We start from the raw sequence: 20302 nt of genomic DNA on the forward strand, positions 1-20302 counted from the left end.
GGCTCCACAATACCCTGGGAATGGGGAAGTGGTTCTGGTTCCCTGACCCCTTTGGGCCCAGGCACGTTGCCTGTCCCTTCAACCGCATTCCCCCAGGGCCTGGTGCTACAGGCCCGGACGCCCTGATTGGGGCCTGCTGCCAGTAGCCAGAGAGCTATGTCCCCTGGCAGCTGTGATGGGCTCAGGCCAGGCCAGGACACGTGTGGCAGGAGGCTTAGAGCGCCTGGCCTGGGGCCTTCCTCTCTCAGGCACCAGATCCATTGGTTGCTCCTGCCCAGAACCACAGCCTAGCACCCTGCTCCTTCCCGCCTACCACAGCCAGCACAGAAACTAACAGGAATGATTGCGCTCAGGGAAGGCAGAGATGTGCCTGGCATCACAGTTTATTCTTTATAAACCATGACAATAACAGCTGTTGCTTGGCACAGGCCTAGCAGAGCCCACTGCAGGGGGACAGCAGCGGGCACCAGAGGCTTTGCCTGGCCCAACCCAATGGGAACACCCAGACTCAGCTGGGTCCCCAAGGGAGACTTGGCACATTGGCATGGGTACGGGACAGGTAAAGCATGCAAGAGGGAGAAGAGGGACATAAGGGGCATGCTGCTGTGGGATGTTGGGACCCAAATAAATAAAGCAGGATGACAGGGTCCCCTTCCCCTCACCAGGAGTGCCTGGACAGCGTCCAGCCCCAAAGCCTGCCTGTCCCAAGGCTGTAGTTCAGCATCAGCAGGGCAGGGAGCTTGGCAGGGCAAGGGCAGAGCTGGAGATCATGCCCAGTGTTCCAGGTGCCCTCCCTCCCAATCAGCCTGGGGGGCACAGGACAGGGATGGAGAAGGGGCTCTCTCCACGGCTTGGGTAACATGCCAAAGGCAGGTCATAGGGCAGACTCAGTGGGGGTGGGGGCCTGGCTAACAGGCAATGGAGAGAATGGGGGCCATCCAGAGAGGTGGGCAGAAGAGAGCCCCTGGGTCAAGAGAAAACTGTGGGAAGACAGACACGGGAGAAGGGGCAGGGCCATATGATAGGAGAGTTTAGGGGAGAAGCTGCCAGGGGGTAACAACCAGGTGCCAAGAGGTTTGGGGGCCAGGGCCCAGGAGGACCCCAGTTCTGCATGAGGGGCCTGGAAGGCTCAGTCCAGCTTGGCGAAGCCCCCAATGGTGACTTTCCTCTCAGGCTTAGTGCCCACTGGCTCCTGGAGCTGTACTGCGCCACCCCCGATGAAGCAAAAGGCAGGGCACACAGGCCCTGAGCAGTCCAGGGGGCACTCCAAGAGCCCACGGAAGGACACAGCATCCAGGAAGGAAACCCGGCCCCGCTCATAGTCCAGGCAGATGCCCAGGCGGGGCGGCAGGGGCACCGTGCAGCCGGCTGTGGGGCCATCCCTCCCTGTCAGCCCTGCGTTTGCGCTTGCCCCGGACCCCAGCAGGATCTTGCCCATGCCAATGGTTAGGAAAGCGAAGGGCGGCGACGCCTCCACTGTGGCATCCTCAGCGCCGCTGTCGTGCCCGCTGTCCGGGTCGTACCTGCAGAAGCGGGTGTTGGGGACGAGATTGTTGAAGGATGGAGTGACGGATGAGGTACCAGAGGGAGACGCTGGAAGGATGGAATGTTAAGGAGCAAGAGGTTGAAGGGATGGATTTTGGGTGTTGAGAAGAAAACGCTGAAGAGGCAGGGGTTAGAGTATAGGGTCAGGCGTTTGGGTTTGGTGGAAAGAGAGCACTGAGAGGAAAGCACATTGGCAAGAGAGGGGCAGGGGGACAGGAAAGACATGGCATTGGTAGAGCCCGCGGAAAGGCATTGAGAAAAATGGTGTTGGGGAAATCATGCTGGGGAGATGGTTCTGAGGATTAGAGGACGTTGGAAGAATCTGAGATTACTGACTAAGAAAAGAAAGGATGTTGGGAAGGTGGGTGTCGGGAGAGAGATGAGGGTGGATTGGTGTCACAAATGAAGGGTGTTAGAGGTATGCGGGGTTGGGGACAATGGGGTTTAGCAGGGGATTTGTGTTGGGGAGAAAGCATTTTGAAGAAATAAGGTGTTGGGGGATAGAGTGCTGGGGAGAAGGCTTAGGATGAAAAGCATTAGTGGGAGGGTGTTAAATAGGGAGTTGGGGCCGGGCGCTGTGGCTCACGCCTGTAATCCCAGCACTTTGGGAGGCCAAGGTGGGCGGATCACGAGGTCAGGAGATTCAGACCATCCTGGCTAACACGGTGAAACCCCATCTCTACTAAAAATACAAAAAATTAGCTGGGCATGGTGGCAGGCGCCTGTAGTCCCAGCTACTCAGGAGGCTGAGGCAGGAGAATGGCGTGAACCCGGGAGGCGGAGCTTGCAGTGAGCCGAGATCACGCCACTGCACTCCAGCCTGAGCGACAGAGCGAGACTCCATCTCAAAAAAAAAAAAAAAAAAAAAAATAGGGAGTTGGGGAGAGGAGGGTTATGGAGGTGGGATGTTTAAGGGAAGAATTTTTTTTTTTTTTTTTTGAGAAGGAGTTTTGCTCTTGTCGCCCAGGCTGCAGTGCAATGACACAATCTTCGCTCACGGCAACCTCTACCTCCCGGGTTCAAGTGGTTCTCCTGCCTCAGCCTCGCGAGTAGCTGGGGTTACAGGCATGTGCCACCACGCCCAGTTATTTTTTTTTGTATTTTTAGTAGAGATGGGGTCACTCCATGTTGGTCAAGCTGGTCTCGAACTCTTGACCTCTGGTGATTTGCCTGCCTCAGCCTCCCAAAGTGCTGGGATTACAGGCATGAGCCACCGCGCCCGGCTAAGGGAAGAAAAATTTAAGATACGGGTGAAGGAGGTCTTGGAGAACAAAGGTTTTATGGAGAAGGTATATTGGAAATGGAGTGTTAGGAAGAAAGGGCACAGACGCGTGGAGAGATGGTGTGTTGATCCAGAGTGACAGATGGTTGGAAGGAAGCAGAGATGGCTCTCTCTTCTATCATCCCTTTCCCTGACCACACGCCATGCTCTGAAAATCAGTCCTCAAAAGCCCTTTTGCTGAGCCCATGCCTCTTCTGGACACAGGCCTCCCAGCCTGGCTTCTATGCTCCTACTACTTCCTCCTAATCCCCTCCCAGCCCCACCCTAGCAAGTCTGTGCTCCACTTGCCACCCCTTCTGTGCCTCTCACTCCCACCAGGACCCCCACACCCCATCCCTTCCAGAGGGGTCTGACCTGGGGCTGATCACATCGGGGGCACCCTGGAAACTTTCTTGAAGCTTGCTCTCCAGTCCGACGCCCACCTTGACCAAGTAGGAGGCTGGGTCTACGGCACAGGCCCAGTAGCTGCGGCCCTGGGTCACAGCCACGTCGCCCAGGACCACATCCACACTCAAGTGGCAGCCGGTCAGCAGCCGGTCAGCAGCCAGCAGCAGGGGCAGCCCCGGAACACTGCGTACTGCTCGCTGGTCCTTGCTGATAGCCAGCCGCTCTCGGCTTGCGCCCCAGCGGCCATCGAGGAAGAAGTGCAGGACTGGAAGGAGGGAGAGGGTTGAGATGGAGGAAGAACTTCAGGGACAAACACTGGCACTGGGGGCTGTGAGACTGCGGAACAGGGAACGCGTTGCAAGGGGGTTCAGTCACCAGGAACAGGCAGGGGGTTCAGGAGAATAGGACATGGGAAACTGGAATGGGGGGCATGAGAAAAAAGAAGGGGGCATTCCAAATAGGCGTGGGACCCCAGAGAGTTTTTGTGATGACAGTGGGCACAGAAGTCAGTGCTCTGGACCTGGCTGACTCATGGGGCTTCCTCGAACCCCTTACTTGTTGCCAGCCCCATGGACAGTTCCCACTATTCTCTTCCACCTGGTGACATTCCTATTACCATCAATCTGTGCCTTCCAGCCCATACTCTGGGTTCACACCTGGCCCTTATACCCAGCCCCTACTTGAGTGGCAAGGCTTCCCTCTCATGCCCACCCCCTGGAGTCTGAACTATTTTCTAGTCACTTTAGTAACATTTTTGAGCCCTAACCATGAGCTGGACACTGTACTCAGACTCCATGGATCGTCTCAAACCAATTGAATTCTTGCAACCCTATGAGGTAAGCATTATCATTTTTTAGAAATAATTTTTTTTTTTGAGACGGAGTCTCACACTGTTCCCTGGGCTGGAGTGCAGTGGCGCAATCTCGGCTCACTGCAACCTCTGCCTCCCAGGTCAAGCCATTCTCCTGCCTCAGCCTCCCAAGTAGCTGGGATTACAGGTGCCTGCCACCACGCCCAGCTAATTATTTTCATTTTTATTTTTAGTAGAGACGGGGTTTCACTATGTTGGCCAGGCTGGTCTTGAACGCCTGACCTTGTGATCCATCCACCTCGGTCTCCCAAAGTGCTGGGATTACAGGCATGAGCCACTGTGCCCAGCCAAAAATAATTTATTTTTTATGTATTTTATTTATTTATTTATTTACTTATTGAGACAGAGTTTCACTCTTTTTGCCCAGGCTGGAGTGCAATGGTGCGATCTTGGCTCACCGCAACCTCCGCCTCCCGGGTTCAAGCAATTCTCCTGCCTCAGCCTCCCAAGTAGCTGGGATTACAGGCATGCGCCACCACACCCGGCTAATGTTGTATTTTTAGTAGAGACAGGGTTTCTCCATGTCGGTCAGGCTGGTCTCAAACTCCCAATCTCAGGTGATCCACCCACCTTGGCCTCCCAAAGTGCTGGGATTACAGGTGTGAGCCACCTTGCCTGGCCTTTATTTATTTATTTATTTTATCCGAGACATTGGAGTCTTGCTCTGTTGTCCAGGCTGGAGTCCAGTGGCACGATCTCAGCTCACTGCAACCTCCGCCTCCTGGGTTCAAGTGATTCTTCTACCTCAGCCTCCCGAGCAGCTGGAATTGTTGGCATGCACCACCACACCTGGCTAATTTTTGTATTTCTAGTAGAGACGGGGTTTCACCATGTTGGCCAGGCTGGTCTCGAACTCTTGACCTTGTGATCTGCCCGCCTTGGCCTCCCAAAGTGCTGGGATTACAGGCGTGAGCTACCTCGCCTGGCCTATTTATTTTTTTTAGAGATCAGGTCTCGCTGTGTTGGCCAGGTTGGTCTTGAACTCCTGGCCTCAAGCAATCCTCCCTCCTTGGCCTCCCAAAGTGCTAGGATTACAGGCATGAGCCGCTGAACCTGGCTAGTATTATCATTATCGCTACAGAAAAGGACTCTGAAGTTCAGAGAGGGTAAAAACTTGCCAGAAGCCACCCACACAGTTGGCAAGAGGCAGAGATGGGATTTGAACCCAAGCAGTCTAGCTGCAGAGCTAGTGTGTGTGAGACCTACTATGTTATATGGCCTCTCTGGTGGCCACCGGTACCAACCATCAGGGCCTGGGCCCTGGCATACCCCATGGCCCTTTGCACGACCACCTGTGCCTGCTCACTCACCAGGTGCTGGGGGCGTGTGCAGGTGCACATCTTCACTGTACTCGCCGTAGCCGGCCTTGTTGCAGCCGCGGACGCGCAGCACATACACAGAGCCCGTGTCAGGGTTCTCAAGCAGGGCACTGGTGCCCCTCACCTCCTCCCGCCGCTGCCAGCGGGTGGGGCCCGGTTGGGCAGGCACATCCGTGCGCCGGAACTCAACAGTATAGTGCCAGGCAGGTGGTGAGTGGGGGGGCAGCCGCCAGCACAGGAAGATCTGATCATAGGCAAAGGTGCGCTGGGTGTCAATGACGGGGGCCTCAGGCACTGTTGGAAGAGACAGCAGGGGTCAGTCAGGGCCTGGCCACTGGCCTGGCATGGAGGGCAGGGGCAGGCAGGAAAAGGGAAAGCAGCGGGAGCCGGGGGGGTGAGTGTGGGTGAGAGGGAGCTGGGGAAGGGCTCATCTGGGAACTGGGCACAGGAGGGGCAGGGCAGGGCCCAAGAGAGAACGAGGCAGGAAAGCGCTGGGCTGGGGGTCAGGACACCTGTGTGCTAGTCCTGGGCTGCTGCTACCTCACTCTGGCCTGGAATAAGTCACTTCCCCTTTTTGGGCCTCAGTTTCCTCCCCTGTCAAATGGGGGTATCAGATCAGGTAAGTTCTGGGGGCCCTTGCAGCTCAGATATTCTATGAGTTAAGAGGAGCCCCAGGGAGGGGCAGGCAAAGGCCACTGGAGCCCACAGGCAAGAGGGCGCCGAGCAGGAAGGAAGGGGACCAGGCTCAGAAGAGAGATTTAGGAGGCAGCGAGGTGGAAAGTGGGGACAACAGAGGGACAGCAAAAGCTGAGGGCAGGGGTTGGAGGTCAAGGGAAAGGAAGTGCAAGGCCAGAGGGCAAGGGTCACAAGGACAAAAGGTCAGAAGGGCCAGGATTATGCAAGCGCCTGAAGAAGGCAGAAGAGAGACAGGGCATTGGTCCAGTGGGAGGACCACGAGGTCGGGGCAAGGCAGGAAAGAGAAGGAAGCAATGAGTGGTTGGCTGAGATGCGTGGGAGCAGCGGGGTGGGAAGGGGGCCCGGTGGCCGGCAGGGCCCCCGGGGCAGGGCCGCTGACTTGCCTGGGGTGCTCCGGAGCAGAGTCCGCGGTGGCCACAGCCTACAAACAAAGAGAGGGAGAAGCAGCGCTGAGCGCGGTAGGACGGTGTGGCAGGGTGGGCTGGGTGGGAGGAATGGCTGGCCAGGCCAGGCAGGAGGCCGGGGAGGTCCCCGGTAGGCACTGCCCCCCGGGCCCGCTGCTGGGGAGGTAGGGAAGAAGGCTCTGGTTGGGCATGGGGCCTGGTCATCTCCTTACCTCGCAGGAAGTTAAGCTCTGTCAACAGCTTCATCTCACGCCCCACGTCGAGCTGGCAATGGCGGAAGGAGGAGCTGGCAGCTGGCCGGAACGTCTGGAGGGCTTCAGTGGCTCGGGCAATCCTGGGATGGGGGCAAGAAAGGGTCAGGCACTGCCATATGGGCAGCCACCCTTCCCCTCAATTCTGTCTTGCCTGCCCCTAGAGCCTTGGGAACTGCTTTGGGAGCTGGTATCAGTTTGGCCTCATGAAAATCCTCAGAACCCCAGTTCTCCACCTGGCAGTACTGTAGACATTGTCCTAGATGTTGGTCACACCCATGATGTCCCTGCCCCCTTAGGAGCCCATGCCCCTGAGTACCTGTTGTGCAGCTGCTTGGCGGCTTGCACAAAGCAAGGCTGGTCTGTTTCCTTAAGTACTTCCTGGGCATAGCCCACCAGACCTGAGCCATCCAGCAGGCTCCGGTGCTCCTGGATCTGGGCGCTGAGACGGGCCAGCCGCTCCTGCTGGCATTCTTCAATGGCCTGAAGCAGTGATGCCCGCTTCTCCTCCAGCACAGCCCCCAGCCCCCGCACCAGCTGTGACACCTCCTCCTTGGCCTGCTGACCACTCACCTGCCCAGGGAGCAACACCCAAAGGATACGTGACTTACTATCTTCTTTTTGGAGGCAGCACTTGTGCTGGCCTCCTTGGACACCACAGCATGGCTAAGGTCACAAGGGATCTGGGGAAATCCTACTCACCCATTCCTACAGGGCCTGGGCTCATGGCTGCAAAGGCACCTCTAGATGGACTCAACTCCTGGTCATTTATGCCAACCTTCCTGGAACCCCACATCATAATCCCTGCCCCTTAGTGACTCACCCAAATGAACAAGGCCATGGCTACCCTAATGTCCACTTGGACTGCACTAATTAATGTCCACTGGCATCTATGCCATCCTTAGTTGTCCATCCCCATGTCAGCCAGCTCAAGCAACCTGGCAGAAGGTATCAGTCATCACCTCATTCTAGCACTGGGAATGTGTGCCATCCTCGGTAGGCACCTGAGCCTGAGAGCCTCTGAGCTATGCGTGGGGTTTTTTGAGGTACGCATGGGGTTTTTCGAGCTCTCTTCTGAGCTATAGCCACCCTGCCCCCGCACTGCAGCCCAGGTACATCCTGGCCTGGGACACTGGTGTTCCTGAAAACTTGGTTTAACCAGAACCTGGACACCTCACGGGCTTCCTGAGCTAGCAATGAGGTGATTGGGTCATGACCACCCACACCCCCTTCCTGCCCTTACTCCCAGGCAGGGCCCAGGGCCCACCTCTGCGCCCTCCCTCACCTCGGTGTGCCTCACGGCCTCCTCCAGCTCACAGATCTGGGTCTGTACCGTGTCCTGGTTTCCCAGGATGTATGTCAGGCTCTTTGTCAGCTTGTCCTGAGGGGGAAGAAAGAGGTGGGCATCAAGCCCAGCTCTGCAGAAGCCAGCAGTTGGGAGGAGGTGCAAGAGGGTAAGAGTGTGAGTTAGCACTAGGGTTGGATAAGGGGGGTCCTTACCTTGAGGGCCTGGTAGGCACTGAGTACTGGTGTGATCTTGTGCCCGCTGTGGGTGCGCCGCACCCGGCAGAGTTGACACACCAGCCGTTGACATGTCTTGCAGTAGTGGGTCACCTCTTCCTTGTGGTCTGGGCACATAAGGCCCTAGGGACACAAAGAACAATGTGATGGTCAGACAATGGTGTGGGTAAGGGTGCTACGCTACCACTACAGCAGTTTGGTGCCCTCCCTCCACTGGCAAGATGGGAGTGGAGACATCCCCTGGTGGTGCTCCACAGTGCCACCTGGTGGTACATACTGGCATCAAAGAGAGCCTTTCCTGCAGTCTCGGGGCGGTGCCCATTTCACCAGCATTGCACCTCCCTTCATCTCTCTCATTGGGATATGTGGTAATAACAGTAATACTGATGCCAATTAATCTTAGCCTGGTAGTTAATAATTAACCTTGTCCATCTTGTTTACTGCTGTATCTCCAACACCTAGAATAGCACCATGCACATAGGTGCTCAATAAATATTTGTTCAGTGAGTGAATGCACACAGACCTTTTTAGTGTGCACATAACACTTTTTAGCGAACAAACATTATCTCACGACATCCTCTCAGCAACCTTTTAGGTATGGACATTGCAGGGCAGATACTACCATCCCCCTACAGGGATGTAAATGAGATGGAGGCCCAAAGTTGTTGAATGATTTGTCCAGTGACTTTGTTACAGATTACAGAGATAGGTGCTTAGCATTGGAAAACCCTTCCCACTTCCTTTTGGAAACCCACAATGCCAGGCACCCCTACCCACCTGCCGCAGCATGTCCCTCCCTCCCCAGGCCTTGGAAGGGCTGGCTCACCTTGGGGCGGAAGGAGAGGGTGGGCAGTGTGGGCTCATGCTGGGCCTTCTGGGTGCCCCAGGGGTGGAAGAGCTTGAAGCACTCATTGCAGAAGGTGGCGCGGCACTCTGTGCAGCCCTTGGTGGCCTCTAGTGGTGGGGGCTTGCACAACTGGCACAGGATGGCGCCTCCCACACTCACACTCTGGCGGTACCGCTCCACGACACGCTCCAGAGTCAGGTTCCGGAAAAGCCCTGCCAGACCCCGCTCCCCAAGCTCCACATCACCTTGGCAGGCTGGGCACGGGAACATGATCACTTGGGGGTGCAAAGCACCTCGCTTCCTCCCAGGGTATGTCCCAAAGCCTGTGGGTGAACCAGGGAGGTAAAGGACATGAGAGTTACAGCTGGCTGGGTGTGGAGAAGCCTGTTTAATTAAATTAGATGTTCATTGTGCTAGAGCTCAGCTCTCATTAGAGCCTGCGTAAGCAGTATCTCCACTCCCCAGAAAGACAGACAGATGCCCCGACCAGTGATGGACTTCTTCCACCTTCCTGATGAATAGCTCAGCGTTCTCATCCCCACCCTACAGGCCCCAGTCCCACCTGACTTAAGCAGCCGGTCCAGGCGGTCTGGCTTGGGGAGAGTTCTGCGGGAGAGGCGGGGGCTGCGGGTGGAAGGGGTGGAGGCAGGAGAGGTGGGCTCGGAGCTGGGGTCCCCACCATGTCCTATGTAGCCCTGCTGGCCCAAGACCTCTCGGGCACAGGCCTGGCACACGTTGTGGGTACAGGGCAGCACCAGTGGCTGCTTGTACATCTCTTGACACACTGGGCACAGCAGTTCCTTCTCCATGTTCTTCATGCTGGTCTGTGGAGGGACCAGGAGGCTAGGTCAGCACTTGGACACTTAGGCATACCTCAGCAGCCCCTTGGCTGCCCTTGAATACCCTAGGGGTCTGAGGAAGGAGCAAGACAAGCTACCTGCAGCTTTTCCGCAGCACCTGCTTTGGGCTGGTTCACAGACCTTCCCAGACCTCTGTCCCTTGCTTCTCTTTCCCCGCTGCAGAGCTAAAGGCCCAGAGGAGGGACGGTTGAAGCTTGTGCCTGCTCCAGCCTCAAGCCCAATCCCCATTTCTCCAGCTGCAGCAGCCCCAGCTGGCAGCCCCCTCACCTGCCTCCATCCCCCATCTCTGGGCAGCTTGCCCCTGGCATTTTTCTCAAGGACACTGCCCATTCTGCAGCTCCATGCAGACCCCAACTCCCTTCTCTAGCAGCACCCCCATGCCGTGATTCCTCCCGATAGCCAGGCGAGGCTGGCACTCCATCCTGCTCGCTCCATACGTCCTCCTGCCGCGGCTCCGGCCTGCAGCCACTCCAGCCTCCATTCCCCATCCTTCACTTCCCCATCGGTCTCCTCCAATCCCTCTTACCAACCCATTCCCCTTCGCCCCCATCAGGCCCTCCCGCCCTCTCCCGCAGCGCAACCCGGTCAGCGGCACCCCCTTCTCTGAACTAGCGGGGGAATCAAGAGCCCCGCCTACTCGCCCCCTCCCCACCGGAAGTCCCCTCCCCCTCTTGGTGGCGAGAGTGGGGGTCCTCAGGCTATGCCCCACCCCCACACCTCACCTTGGTCCCTCTCTTCGCAGCCATCCCGGTCAGGGGCGCAGCTGACACAAAGGAGGGAGGAACAAGGAGGGGGGGAGGAAGTGGTGGGGGGGAACACGGTTGGCACCGCCCCTGGGAGAGCCGGGCACGGGTTGCCATGACAACCGCAGGCTCGGAAGCAGCCCTGAGTGGGGGTGCGTGGGGTGGGGTCTTGGGGAGGGGTCCAAATTGGGAACTGCACTGTGGGGCGGCTCCTACATCATCCCCCACCTGTCCTCAGTTTTCTTGGAAAATATCCAAGCTCACACGTCCCCCTCCTCATAACAGCACCTTTCCCCTGAAGCCCCAGCCCCGGTGCACTGCTGCAGGCCACCCCAGCCCACCCGCTGCGTCTGGGCTGCTTCTAGCTCCTCCTCACGCCCCAGCACACCGACGCCTTCACGGCACTCACCTCCGGGCTGCTCCCGGGATTACCCTCTCATACCTGCATCCTGACCCTCCCAGCCGTTTCTGCCATCGCTAGCCCCGGTCTACATCCCAGCATCTTCCTGGATCCCCACCTGTTCCAGGTCCCAGCTTGCCCCAGAACCCTATACGCCCCCTCCCCTTCCCTCGACCCCACCTTAACTCACACTGATGCGGACCAGTGCGTCCATGATGGAAGTGAAGGTCTGCATATCCTCACCCTCTGCCATGGCCCTACCGTGCCTGCCCGCCCCTGGGTGCCCGATCCCGGCTGCGGCTGCGAACCCCGGGCTTAATGCAGGAGCCCAGTGGGGGTGTGAGGAGGGCTGGGGGGGTGAGGTGTCACTGCGCATGCTCCCGGGACCAGCCTCGAACAGCGCCCGTCGGGGTAGGGGGTGGGAAATGGTTCTCCCCACGTGGTTCTCGAAAGCCGGTCGGGGGGTTGGGGAATATGGAAAGGTATTTGAGGGGGGAGCCATTTCTTACATTCTCATTTTTCATTGGCTCCTAATTTTACTCATATAAAGCGGGGGATTAGTTTCGGAGGAAAATGGGTTCCTGCTTGGGAGCACTAAATTTTGGGTTGGGAGATGTTGAGGCACGGGGCAGGGAGGTTTGAGGAACGTGCACTAGAGATGACAGAAATGGCAAAGAAGACAGAGATGGGATAGATGCCACAGGCATGGGCCCAATGACTTAAAGAGATAAGTGCAGCTTGTACAGAGTGGCAGCAGACGCACCAGGTATGAGGAAAGCCTGAGGACCAGGGCGGTGGCCGAGGATGCCCCCTCGACGCATTATTTCCTCCCTGTCGCAAGAGGGCGCTGCGTCCAGGCACTGAGCAGAAGAAAGAGGAGAACGCGGGGAGTAGCAAGTCCGCGTTAAGCGCTGACGCATGCGCATAGCTAACCGCACCCGGTTCAGCTCGCCTTTCTTGGCCAGAGGCGCCGGTTGGACTCACGGGCGGGGCATGATGGGTAACGGGACTGGTGGGGTCCCCAGGAAGTCCTAGAGGGGGTCGGGTTTGGGTGGACAAGCTTTCCTCGTCCTCTCCCGGCAGAGCTGACGTGTCTTGGGTTCCACCGGGAGAGGGCATTTCCACCTGACGGGAGGGTTCGGGGTTTTCCAGGGCTGGGGAATACCTAGGGGTTGCCGCGCGGTGTGGGGAGTTGGGGCGTGTAGCTGCAGTCCCGGGAGTTCTTGGAGGGAGTCGGCCCACCGAGCTTCTGGACCGGCTGATCTGCCCGTAGCTTGCCGGAGGGAAGGCGCAGCCTGACTTTCCGTCCCTTCTCCCATCCCCTCCAGTGGTGGGTACAGGCACCTCGCTGGCGCTCTCCTCCCTCCTGTCCCTGCTGCTCTTCGCGGGGATGCAGATGTACAGCCGTCAGCTGGCCTCCACCGAGTGGCTCACCATCCAGGGCGGCCTGCTTGGCTCGGGTCTCTTCGTGTTTTCGCTCACTGTATCCTCCCTGCAGTTGGAGGGGGCGGGCCACGTAGGCATGTGCCCTTCCCCTTCCCCACACAGCTCTGTCCCCGTTGCACGCCCTACTCCTTAACTCCCTCAACCAGGCCTTCAATAATCTGGAGAATCTTGTCTTTGGCAAAGGATTCCAAGCAAAGATCTTCCCTGAGAGTAAGTGAATATTGGAGCTTGAGTATTTGAACTTTCTCCTCTTTAACCTCCTGAAACATGATACTGAATTTCCAGATGCTTAGGTGGTAAAGGTTGTTAAGGAGAAATATATTTACTGAAGCTGTCTGAAGACAGATGACGCTTTTCGATTCTGCACCTTGTATAGCTCCTGGAGTTGGAGCTGGAAGAGAAGGCCTTTGAAAGCAAGAAACTTTGGTACCTTCTGGCCAGCTCCCAGGGAAGGTTTGAGGGGAACAAGCAAATTTGGGCTGATGTTTTGCATCTATTCGCTGGGAGGCGGTCCTTGTTCCCACCAGAAGAAGCAGCAGGACCAAGTTCAGTATAGAGTTCTGATGTGAAATTGACTCAATATTAGAGAATTCTACTTATTTGAGGGGATTGTGAAGAGCCTAAATACTAGAGGCATCAAATTTCTTTTTTTTTTTTTTTTTTTTTTTGAGACGGAGTCTCGCTCTGTCGCCCAGGCTGGAGTGCAGTGGTGCAATCTCGGCTCACTGCAAGCTCCGCCTCCCGGGTTCACGCCATTCTCCTGCCTCAGCCTCTCCGAGTAGCTGGGACTACAGGCGCCCGCCACCACGCCCGGCTAATTTTTTTGTATTTTTATTAGAGACGGGGTTTCACCGTGGTCTCGATCTCCTGACCTCGTGATCCGCCCGCCTCGGCCTCCCAAAGTGCTGGAATTACAAGCGTGAGCCACCGCGCCCAGCCGAGGCATCAAATTTCTATGGCAGCAGAAATCCTGACCAAATCAGAATAACTGTTAGATTATTTCCTGTTTGGAATAATTCTTGTTCAATTGCCCAAATCAGAATAACTGTTAGATTATTTCCTGTTTGGAATAACTCTTGTTCAATTGCTCATGTAATCAAGAATTGATGATTCAGTTATTTATGGAGAATTAAGTTTATAAAGCAAATTAAGTGTCAAGGCCAGATTACTTAAGGATTGCCACATGCTCAGAAATTCACAGCAGATGCAATCTCATGTAAAACCTTCATCTGGTAAAACAAAGATCTATCATGGTTGCCCTTAATCTTTTCTCTTTTTTTTTTTTTTTTGAGACAAGGTTTTACTCTGTCGCCTAGGCTGGAGTGCAGTGATGTGATCATGGCTCACTGAAGCCTTGACCTGGACTCAAGCAATCTTCCCTCCTCGGTCTTACCAGTAGCTGGGACTACCAGTGAGTGCCACCACACCCAGCTACTGTTTTAAGTTTTTGTAGAGATGGGGGTTTCACCATATTGCCCAGGCTGGTCTCGAACTCCTGGGCTCAAGTGATCCTCCTGTTTCAGCCTCCCAGAGTGCTGGAATTACAGGTGTGAGCCACTGCCTGGCTGCCCTCATTTCTTTGCCCCCCTCTAGGACTTGCTTTCTCCGCTTAGCCCTTTTGCAGGCTTCAGAGTTCTTTCCATCCAGTAGCCCCGGGACTTCTCTCTGTTAGATTTTGTTTCCATATGTATTATCTTCACTTGCTTTTTTTTTTTTGAGATGGAGTCTCGCTCTGTCGTCCATGCTGGAGTACAGTGGTGTGAATTCAGCTCATTGCAGCCTCTGCCTCCCGGGTTCAAGCGATTCTCCTGCCTCAGCCTCCTGAGTAGCTGGGATTACAGGCGTGCGCCACCATACCTGGCTAATTTTTGTATTTTTGGTAGAGATAGGATTTTACCATGTTGGTCAGGCTGGTCTTGAACTCCTGACCTTAAGTGATCCACCCGCCTTGGCCTCCCAAAGTGCTGGGATTACAGGTGTGAGCCACTGTGCCCGGCTTTTCAGTTGCTTCTGAAAGAAACCATTGGCTGGGTGGGATGGCACACGCCTGTAATCCTAGCACTTTGGGAGGTGGAGGCTGGCAGATAGCTTGGGCCCAGGAATTCAAGACCAGCTTGGGCAACATAGAGAGACCCCATCTCTCCAAAAAAATGCAAAAATTAGCTGGGCATGGTGGTATGCACCTATAGTCCCAGGTACTTGGGAAGCTGAGGTGGGATGATCGCTTGAGCCCAGGAGATCAAGGCTGCAGTGAGCTGAAACTGCACCACTGCATTCCAGCTTGGGCGATAGAGTGAGATTCTGCCTCAAAAATTAAAAAAGAAAAGAAAAGAAAAGATGCCATTGTGGTGGGGCAAAGTTCTTGGCCCACTTTGCCTTCTCTGCCCTCTCCACCTGGGCAGGTGGGGCCCTGTTTGTCTTTGCTTTTGTCTTCTCACCTTCTCTCCCATCATATTCCAGGTAACCTAAAATCCTTTCCTGCCCCCATGAAGAAGTGGATCCAAGCACTCTGCCCTCCAATCATTGTCCAGGGAGCAAGGCCTTCAACGTCCACCACTGGTCACCCAGCTTAATGAATTGACTCTCATTGTCTGGCTTCTTTTGGAAAGGGCTTAACTGGGTTCCCCAAATGGGAACACACCTTGCCCTTCAGACTCTATTGTCCATCACCTTTCCTTTTCCCTTTTATGGGAGGAAAGCCAGGGTAGGGAAGTTACGTGAGATTTGGGGCAGAGCTGGTAAAAAAAAGCATACGTCTACATCCATGTTCTTTTTTTTTTTTGAGACAGGGTCTCACTCTGTTGCCCAGGCTGGAGTGCAGTGGTGTGCGATCACAGTTCACTGCAGCTTTGAACTTCCTGGCTCAAGGGTTCCTCCCACTTCAGCCTCCTGAATAGCTGGGACTATAGGCAAGTGTACCAGTGTACTACCATGCCTGGCTAAATTTTTTTTAATTCAATTTTTTTTTTTTTTTTTAAGGGATGGGTCTCACTTTGTTGTTCAGGCTGGTCTCAAACTCCTGGGCTCAAGTGATCTGCCCACCTCAGCCTCCCAAAGTGCTGGGATTCCAGGTGCAAGCCACCACACTCAACCTCCTACCTCCATGTTCTGGGTATCATTAAGGTCATCCGAATCCTCCTGCTGTGGTCATGCTTACCCTTCTAAGCAGGTTCCCCAGGATTCAGAGAGCCCCGGATTTCTCCTGGACTCCATGTGCAGATGCCTAGTATTTCCATTCTGACTGTTGCCCTCCTTGTTTCTTCTTGCCTCCCTAGTTCTCTTGTGCCTCCTGTTGGCTCTCTTTGCATCTGGCCTCATCCACCGAGTCTGTGTCACCACCTGGTATGTTCTTGACAGCTGGGTAAGGGGTGTAGCATTCTGTTCTTTGGCATTGGATCCTACTGTGATGGTGCCAGACTTTTTCCTTCCACACCTACCTCTCCCTCTGTTCTCCCTCCTTTGTCCTTCCCCGTTTTCCTAAACTTGAACTTGGATTCTTTCCCTGATGCTAGTGTCTTCCCTAGGAGACACCGGGCTGGCAGATGCCCACTGGTACCATGACCTTTCTGTCTTCACCATATAGCTTCATCTTCTCCATGGTTGGTCTGTACTACATCAACAAGATCTCCTCCACCCTGTACCAGGCAGCAGTTCCAGTCCTCACACCAGCCAAGGTCACAGGCAAGAGCAAGAAGAGAAATTGACCCTGAATGTTCAATAAAGTTGATTCTTTGGAGCTCTGTGAGTTGTGATATGTTGTGGGTGTCATCTACCAGTGCCCAGCTTAGATGTACAGAATGTTAAGACATTTGGGCACCTTCTGTTTTCAGACGTTGGGAGTGGTGAGGCTTTCCTTCCTCCCACATTCATTTTTACCAATTATCTGTTGAATACTCTCAGTGCCGTTGGAGTGGCATATACTTGTGTGAGTCTCATCATGGAAGAAAAGTACATGAAGGTTCTGCAGTCGTGATCTTTGGGGAAAGGGGTAAAGACTGCAATGCAGGAAGTCCTGCCCGTCAGTACCAGAAGGGATCTTGGAGCAAAAAAGTAAAGGAAGGAAAGGTCCCGTATACCTACACTGTTTCATGGGGTTCCACATGGTATCTTTGCCACTCCAGCTCCCTGCCTTGAGCAAATGAGCCCCTTGCTGCAAGTGCATAGGTGGGACTTCTCTCCTGATGCTGTCCCTGGAACCTATCTGTTCTACTCCAGCATGAACATATGCCTTTGTTTAGAAAGACTCCCCAGGTGGTCAACTGCTCCTAGCCTGTTTGTTCTGGTGCCTTCATTTTTTCCCCATTTTGTAGCCAAGACACTGGGAACTTCCTAAGTTGTAGTGAAGTATATAAAACAATAGGAGCAAGGACACCAACCTCTGAGCCAACCTTGATGGAAATGCAGGTGGCTACTTGCACCCTGCCCTGTCTGTGCTCTGTCATGAGGAACAACTCTGTGCAGAGTGCCTGTCCTAGGTGCCCTCCCTCGTGCTGAATGGCGTGGGTTTTAGAGTACACACCTCATCTTGGTCAGCTTTGTCTTTTCCAGAGCCTGATAATGGACAATAAAGACTGGTGGGTTGGGCCAGCCATGGTGGCTCAAGCCAGTAATCCCAGCACTTTGGGAGGCTGAGGTGGGTGGATCACTTGAGGTCAGGAGTTTGAGACAAGCCTGGCCAACATGGGGGAACCCCATCTCTACGAAAAATACAAAAATTAGCCGGGTGTGATGGTGTGTGCCTGTAGTCCCAGCTACTCGGGAGGCTCAGGCACGATAATCGCTTGAACCCAGGAGGTGGAGGTTGCAGTGGGTGGAGATTGCGCCACTGCACTCCAGCCTGAACGACAGTGAAACTGTCTCAAAAAAAAGGTGGGTTAGTTGAATGAAATAACCTGCCCTGACAAACAAAATCCTGTCCATAGGTGCCTGAGTTAGGGAATAAGACTCAGTGAAGACGAAGAAGTGAGTAGAGGAGTTTTGGTCAAGGATTAGAGGCCACCCCACCCCACTCCCATCTTTGGCTAGAACACTTGCCCTTCTGTAACCTGCCCAAGGAGGAAGTGCTAGGCAGTTTATCCAAAACGCCTGTAGGGGGCGCTATAGACTCACGTCTCCCTCCTGGAGGTTAGCGGCACCCTCCCAGGCAAGCTAGCCCTGAGGGCCGGGAGTGGCGTTAGTTGCTGCTGGGTCCGTCAGTGTGGAAACCAGCCTTCTTGGAAGACTCGAAAGACTGGTCCATTTGGAAGGACTGAATCCTGAATTAAGCCTCTTCTCCTCCTAGGCTGGGAGTGGAGGCAGAAAGTTCAGTGGAGACCAGAGAGCCTCCCTGAGAGGATGGCCGCTCTAAGCTCTGACTCACTCGTACTGATGGTTGGGGAGGGCGGTGGGTTGTAATATATGAGACCCCCTGGGAGAGGACGAGGTTGTCCAAGTTGGTCTCTGGGCCTAAGGAGAGGCTGGGTTGGCTCTAAGTCTCCCTGTCAAACCTCGACTTTGTCCTAACCCGTGGGAGCATTGGGCAGAGGGTCAGGTCCCAGTCCAGGTGAGCACAGGACACAGCCTAGGGCGGGGAGGGAGGAAGGGAGTGGCGGGAGGCGGGATGGGGCCACCAGAGGGCACCATGCCTTCCACAACGAGAGCTGGCTTGGGTGGGGACCAGCAGCAAGCATCATCTCTATGGCTAGAGGAGGGTGGGGAGGAGCCGGAGAGCAGGTGCCAGGGCAGTGCCAAGGGATCTGAGCACCTGCTGCCACCCACTGCGTAGGCACCAGGGGCAGCATGTGGCCCAGGAATAATGACGCCTTCCTCAGGGAATGAGTGCATTTACAAGGCAGGTAGGCGCCGACGTCGCCGCTCTGCACCCTGCCTGGTTGCAGGCTGCCTGCACCTGACCTGCCGATTAACCCTGGCAGGGGTATCACAGCCGCCTAATCACCATCATTAAGTAAGGGGCGTGAGGACTCCATGGCTGCCAGAGCCCTGAGGGTGAGAAGGGCAAAGGTGCTAACCTCTTGGCCCCTGGACTTCTGGGGCTCATTTCCACCCCAGAGGAGGCGGTAGGCCTGAGGGAGAGGGAGGCGTCCCCGCCCCTGGGGGACAGAGGGAAGCCAGATGTTTCCTCCTGCTCCCTCACACGTGGCCCTGACACCCGCCGGCGCCCGCAGCCAGCTCCGGAAGCCGGAGTAAATAATGCAGGGGATGGGGCTGCGGGGAGTGCGGGAGGGCGCTCGCTCTGCGGGTTCCTGGGGGCAGAAGGGATGCCTCCAGAGAAAAGGGAGAGCAGTGGGAATGTGAGACCAAGGGCAAGGAGGCTGACTCCCTGAGGCCTGGCACTTAGGCCGTGCCGGCGGGTCAGGGCGGGAGGGTGGGGGCGCCCAGGGCAGGCAGGGAGGGGGAGTCTGCGCCAGGCCTTGGCTCCAGCCCTTTCCGGCCCTTATTGTCCTTGGTGAGAACAGGACGCTGTCCCGTTCCCACTGCCGGGCTCCCCCAGCTCTGCTCCCCAGGAGCTCGGGAAGGATGTTGGGAAACAAGAGAGAGCCAGAGACCCGTAGAGACAGAGATGCTGAGAGACACAGAGACAGATACAAAGGGGAAAGGTTCAGTCAAAAGCGGGCATTGAAGCTTATTGTGAGCCCAGTGGGGCCTGAGCGCTGTGGGAACTGCGAAAGAATGGGAAGGCTGGAGGCCCTGCCCTCGGGGACCTCCGGGCTGGCGTGCCCTGTGCGCACTCCTCCTTGACTTAGGCTTACTAGGATCTGCCTCCCAAGCAAACAATGGCGGGACTCTCACATAGGCACAGTTGGGGCACTTAATAGCTCTGCTTTAGGTACCTTTCTTTGCTTTTCTCCCAGCAGCCTGGAAGTTCCTCAGGGGGCAGTGCCGGGATCGGGATCAGGTTCCCAAAGCCACCCCCGCACCTCCCACTCCCAGGGCTGAAAGCCAGCTGGCCACACAGAGGTTGTTCTGTAAATGCTATTTGGTTGAGTTCCTGCAGAGGCAGAGAGAGAAGCCCCCCAGTTGGCCCTATGGTTAGGCATCCCATCACCTCGGGTGAAGGGTCAGGTGGAGGAGGCCTGACCACTGGCAGGAGGCAGAGTTCAGAGCTTTTGGCAGGGTTTGAAGAGCCAGCTATACCCACCCTAGTCTCTGCAGGGGGCCAGGGGCAGGGTGGGAAACGACCCACAGATCTCAGCAACTGCTCCCTTGGAGACAGGACTTCTGAAAGACGGAGAGAAGTCTAGGTCCCTACTGTCTGTGGAGGTTTCAGATACACTTGGAAATGAAGAAAAACAGGCACGTTTACATTTGATAAATTAACACTTTATTTTTATTTTAGTTTTGCAGAGCGTTTTTCCCAGGCTGGTCTCGAACTCCTGGCCCCAAGTAATCCTCCTGTCTAGGCCTCCCAAAGTGCTGGGATTATAGGTGGGAGCCACTGCACCCAGCCAGATTAACACTTTTTCACACAAAATTACAATACAATTATGCTATCCAAGAGATTTTTTTTTTTTTTTTTTTTTTTGAGATGGAGTTTTGCTTTTGTTGCCCATGCTGGAGTGCAATGGTGCTATCTCGGCTCACCGCAACCTCCATCTGCCTCCTGGGTTCAAGTGATTCTCCTGCCTCAGTCTCCCAAGTAGCTGGGATTATAGGCATGCGCCACCACGCCCGGCTAATTTTGTTGTATTTTTAGTAGAGATGGAGTTTCACCATGTTGGCCAGGCTGGTCT

General features: G+C 55.4%; 2 protein-coding genes across 7 annotated transcripts; one reads left to right on the top strand and one right to left on the bottom strand.

Moving 5' to 3' along the window:
* Nucleotides 1–348: 348 nt before the first annotated feature.
* On the bottom strand, nucleotides 349–11498 carry TRIM46 (tripartite motif containing 46). 6 transcript variants are annotated; one of them, XM_058439214.1, is made up of 11 exons: nucleotides 11317–11483; nucleotides 10061–10147; nucleotides 9686–9947; nucleotides 9103–9446; nucleotides 8256–8399; nucleotides 8041–8136; nucleotides 7075–7328; nucleotides 6717–6838; nucleotides 5396–5698; nucleotides 3182–3479; nucleotides 357–1523 (listed from the first exon to the last, which is right to left on the bottom strand). In XM_058439214.1, the coding sequence occupies exons 1-11, from the start codon at nucleotides 11377–11379 to the stop codon at nucleotides 1130–1132; spliced, it is 2367 nt and encodes a 788-aa protein (XP_058295197.1). In that variant the 5' UTR covers nucleotides 11380–11483; the 3' UTR covers nucleotides 357–1129. The 6 variants fall into 6 exon arrangements, with proteins under 6 accessions (XP_032010236.2, XP_032010237.1, XP_058295197.1 ...); XM_032154345.2 differs by lacking the exon at nucleotides 10061–10147 and having other exon boundaries at nucleotides 349–1523; nucleotides 11317–11498; XM_032154346.2 differs by lacking the exons at nucleotides 10061–10147; nucleotides 11317–11483 and adding an exon at nucleotides 10706–10993 and having other exon boundaries at nucleotides 349–1523.
* A 519-nt stretch (nucleotides 11499–12017) lies between these two features.
* On the top strand, nucleotides 12018–16308 carry KRTCAP2 (keratinocyte associated protein 2). Its single transcript, XM_032154348.2, has 5 exons — nucleotides 12018–12126; nucleotides 12455–12609; nucleotides 12719–12782; nucleotides 15848–15914; nucleotides 16156–16308. Exons 1-5 carry the CDS (start codon nucleotides 12045–12047, stop codon nucleotides 16274–16276), a joined length of 489 nt encoding a protein of 162 aa, XP_032010239.1. The 5' UTR covers nucleotides 12018–12044; the 3' UTR covers nucleotides 16277–16308.
* Nucleotides 16309–20302: the final 3994 nt, after the last annotated feature.

This window comes from Hylobates moloch, unplaced genomic scaffold (genome assembly GCF_009828535.3).
Source record: "Hylobates moloch isolate HMO894 unplaced genomic scaffold, HMol_V3 SCAFFOLD_5, whole genome shotgun sequence".
NCBI classification, from domain to species: Eukaryota; Metazoa; Chordata; class Mammalia; order Primates; family Hylobatidae; genus Hylobates; species Hylobates moloch.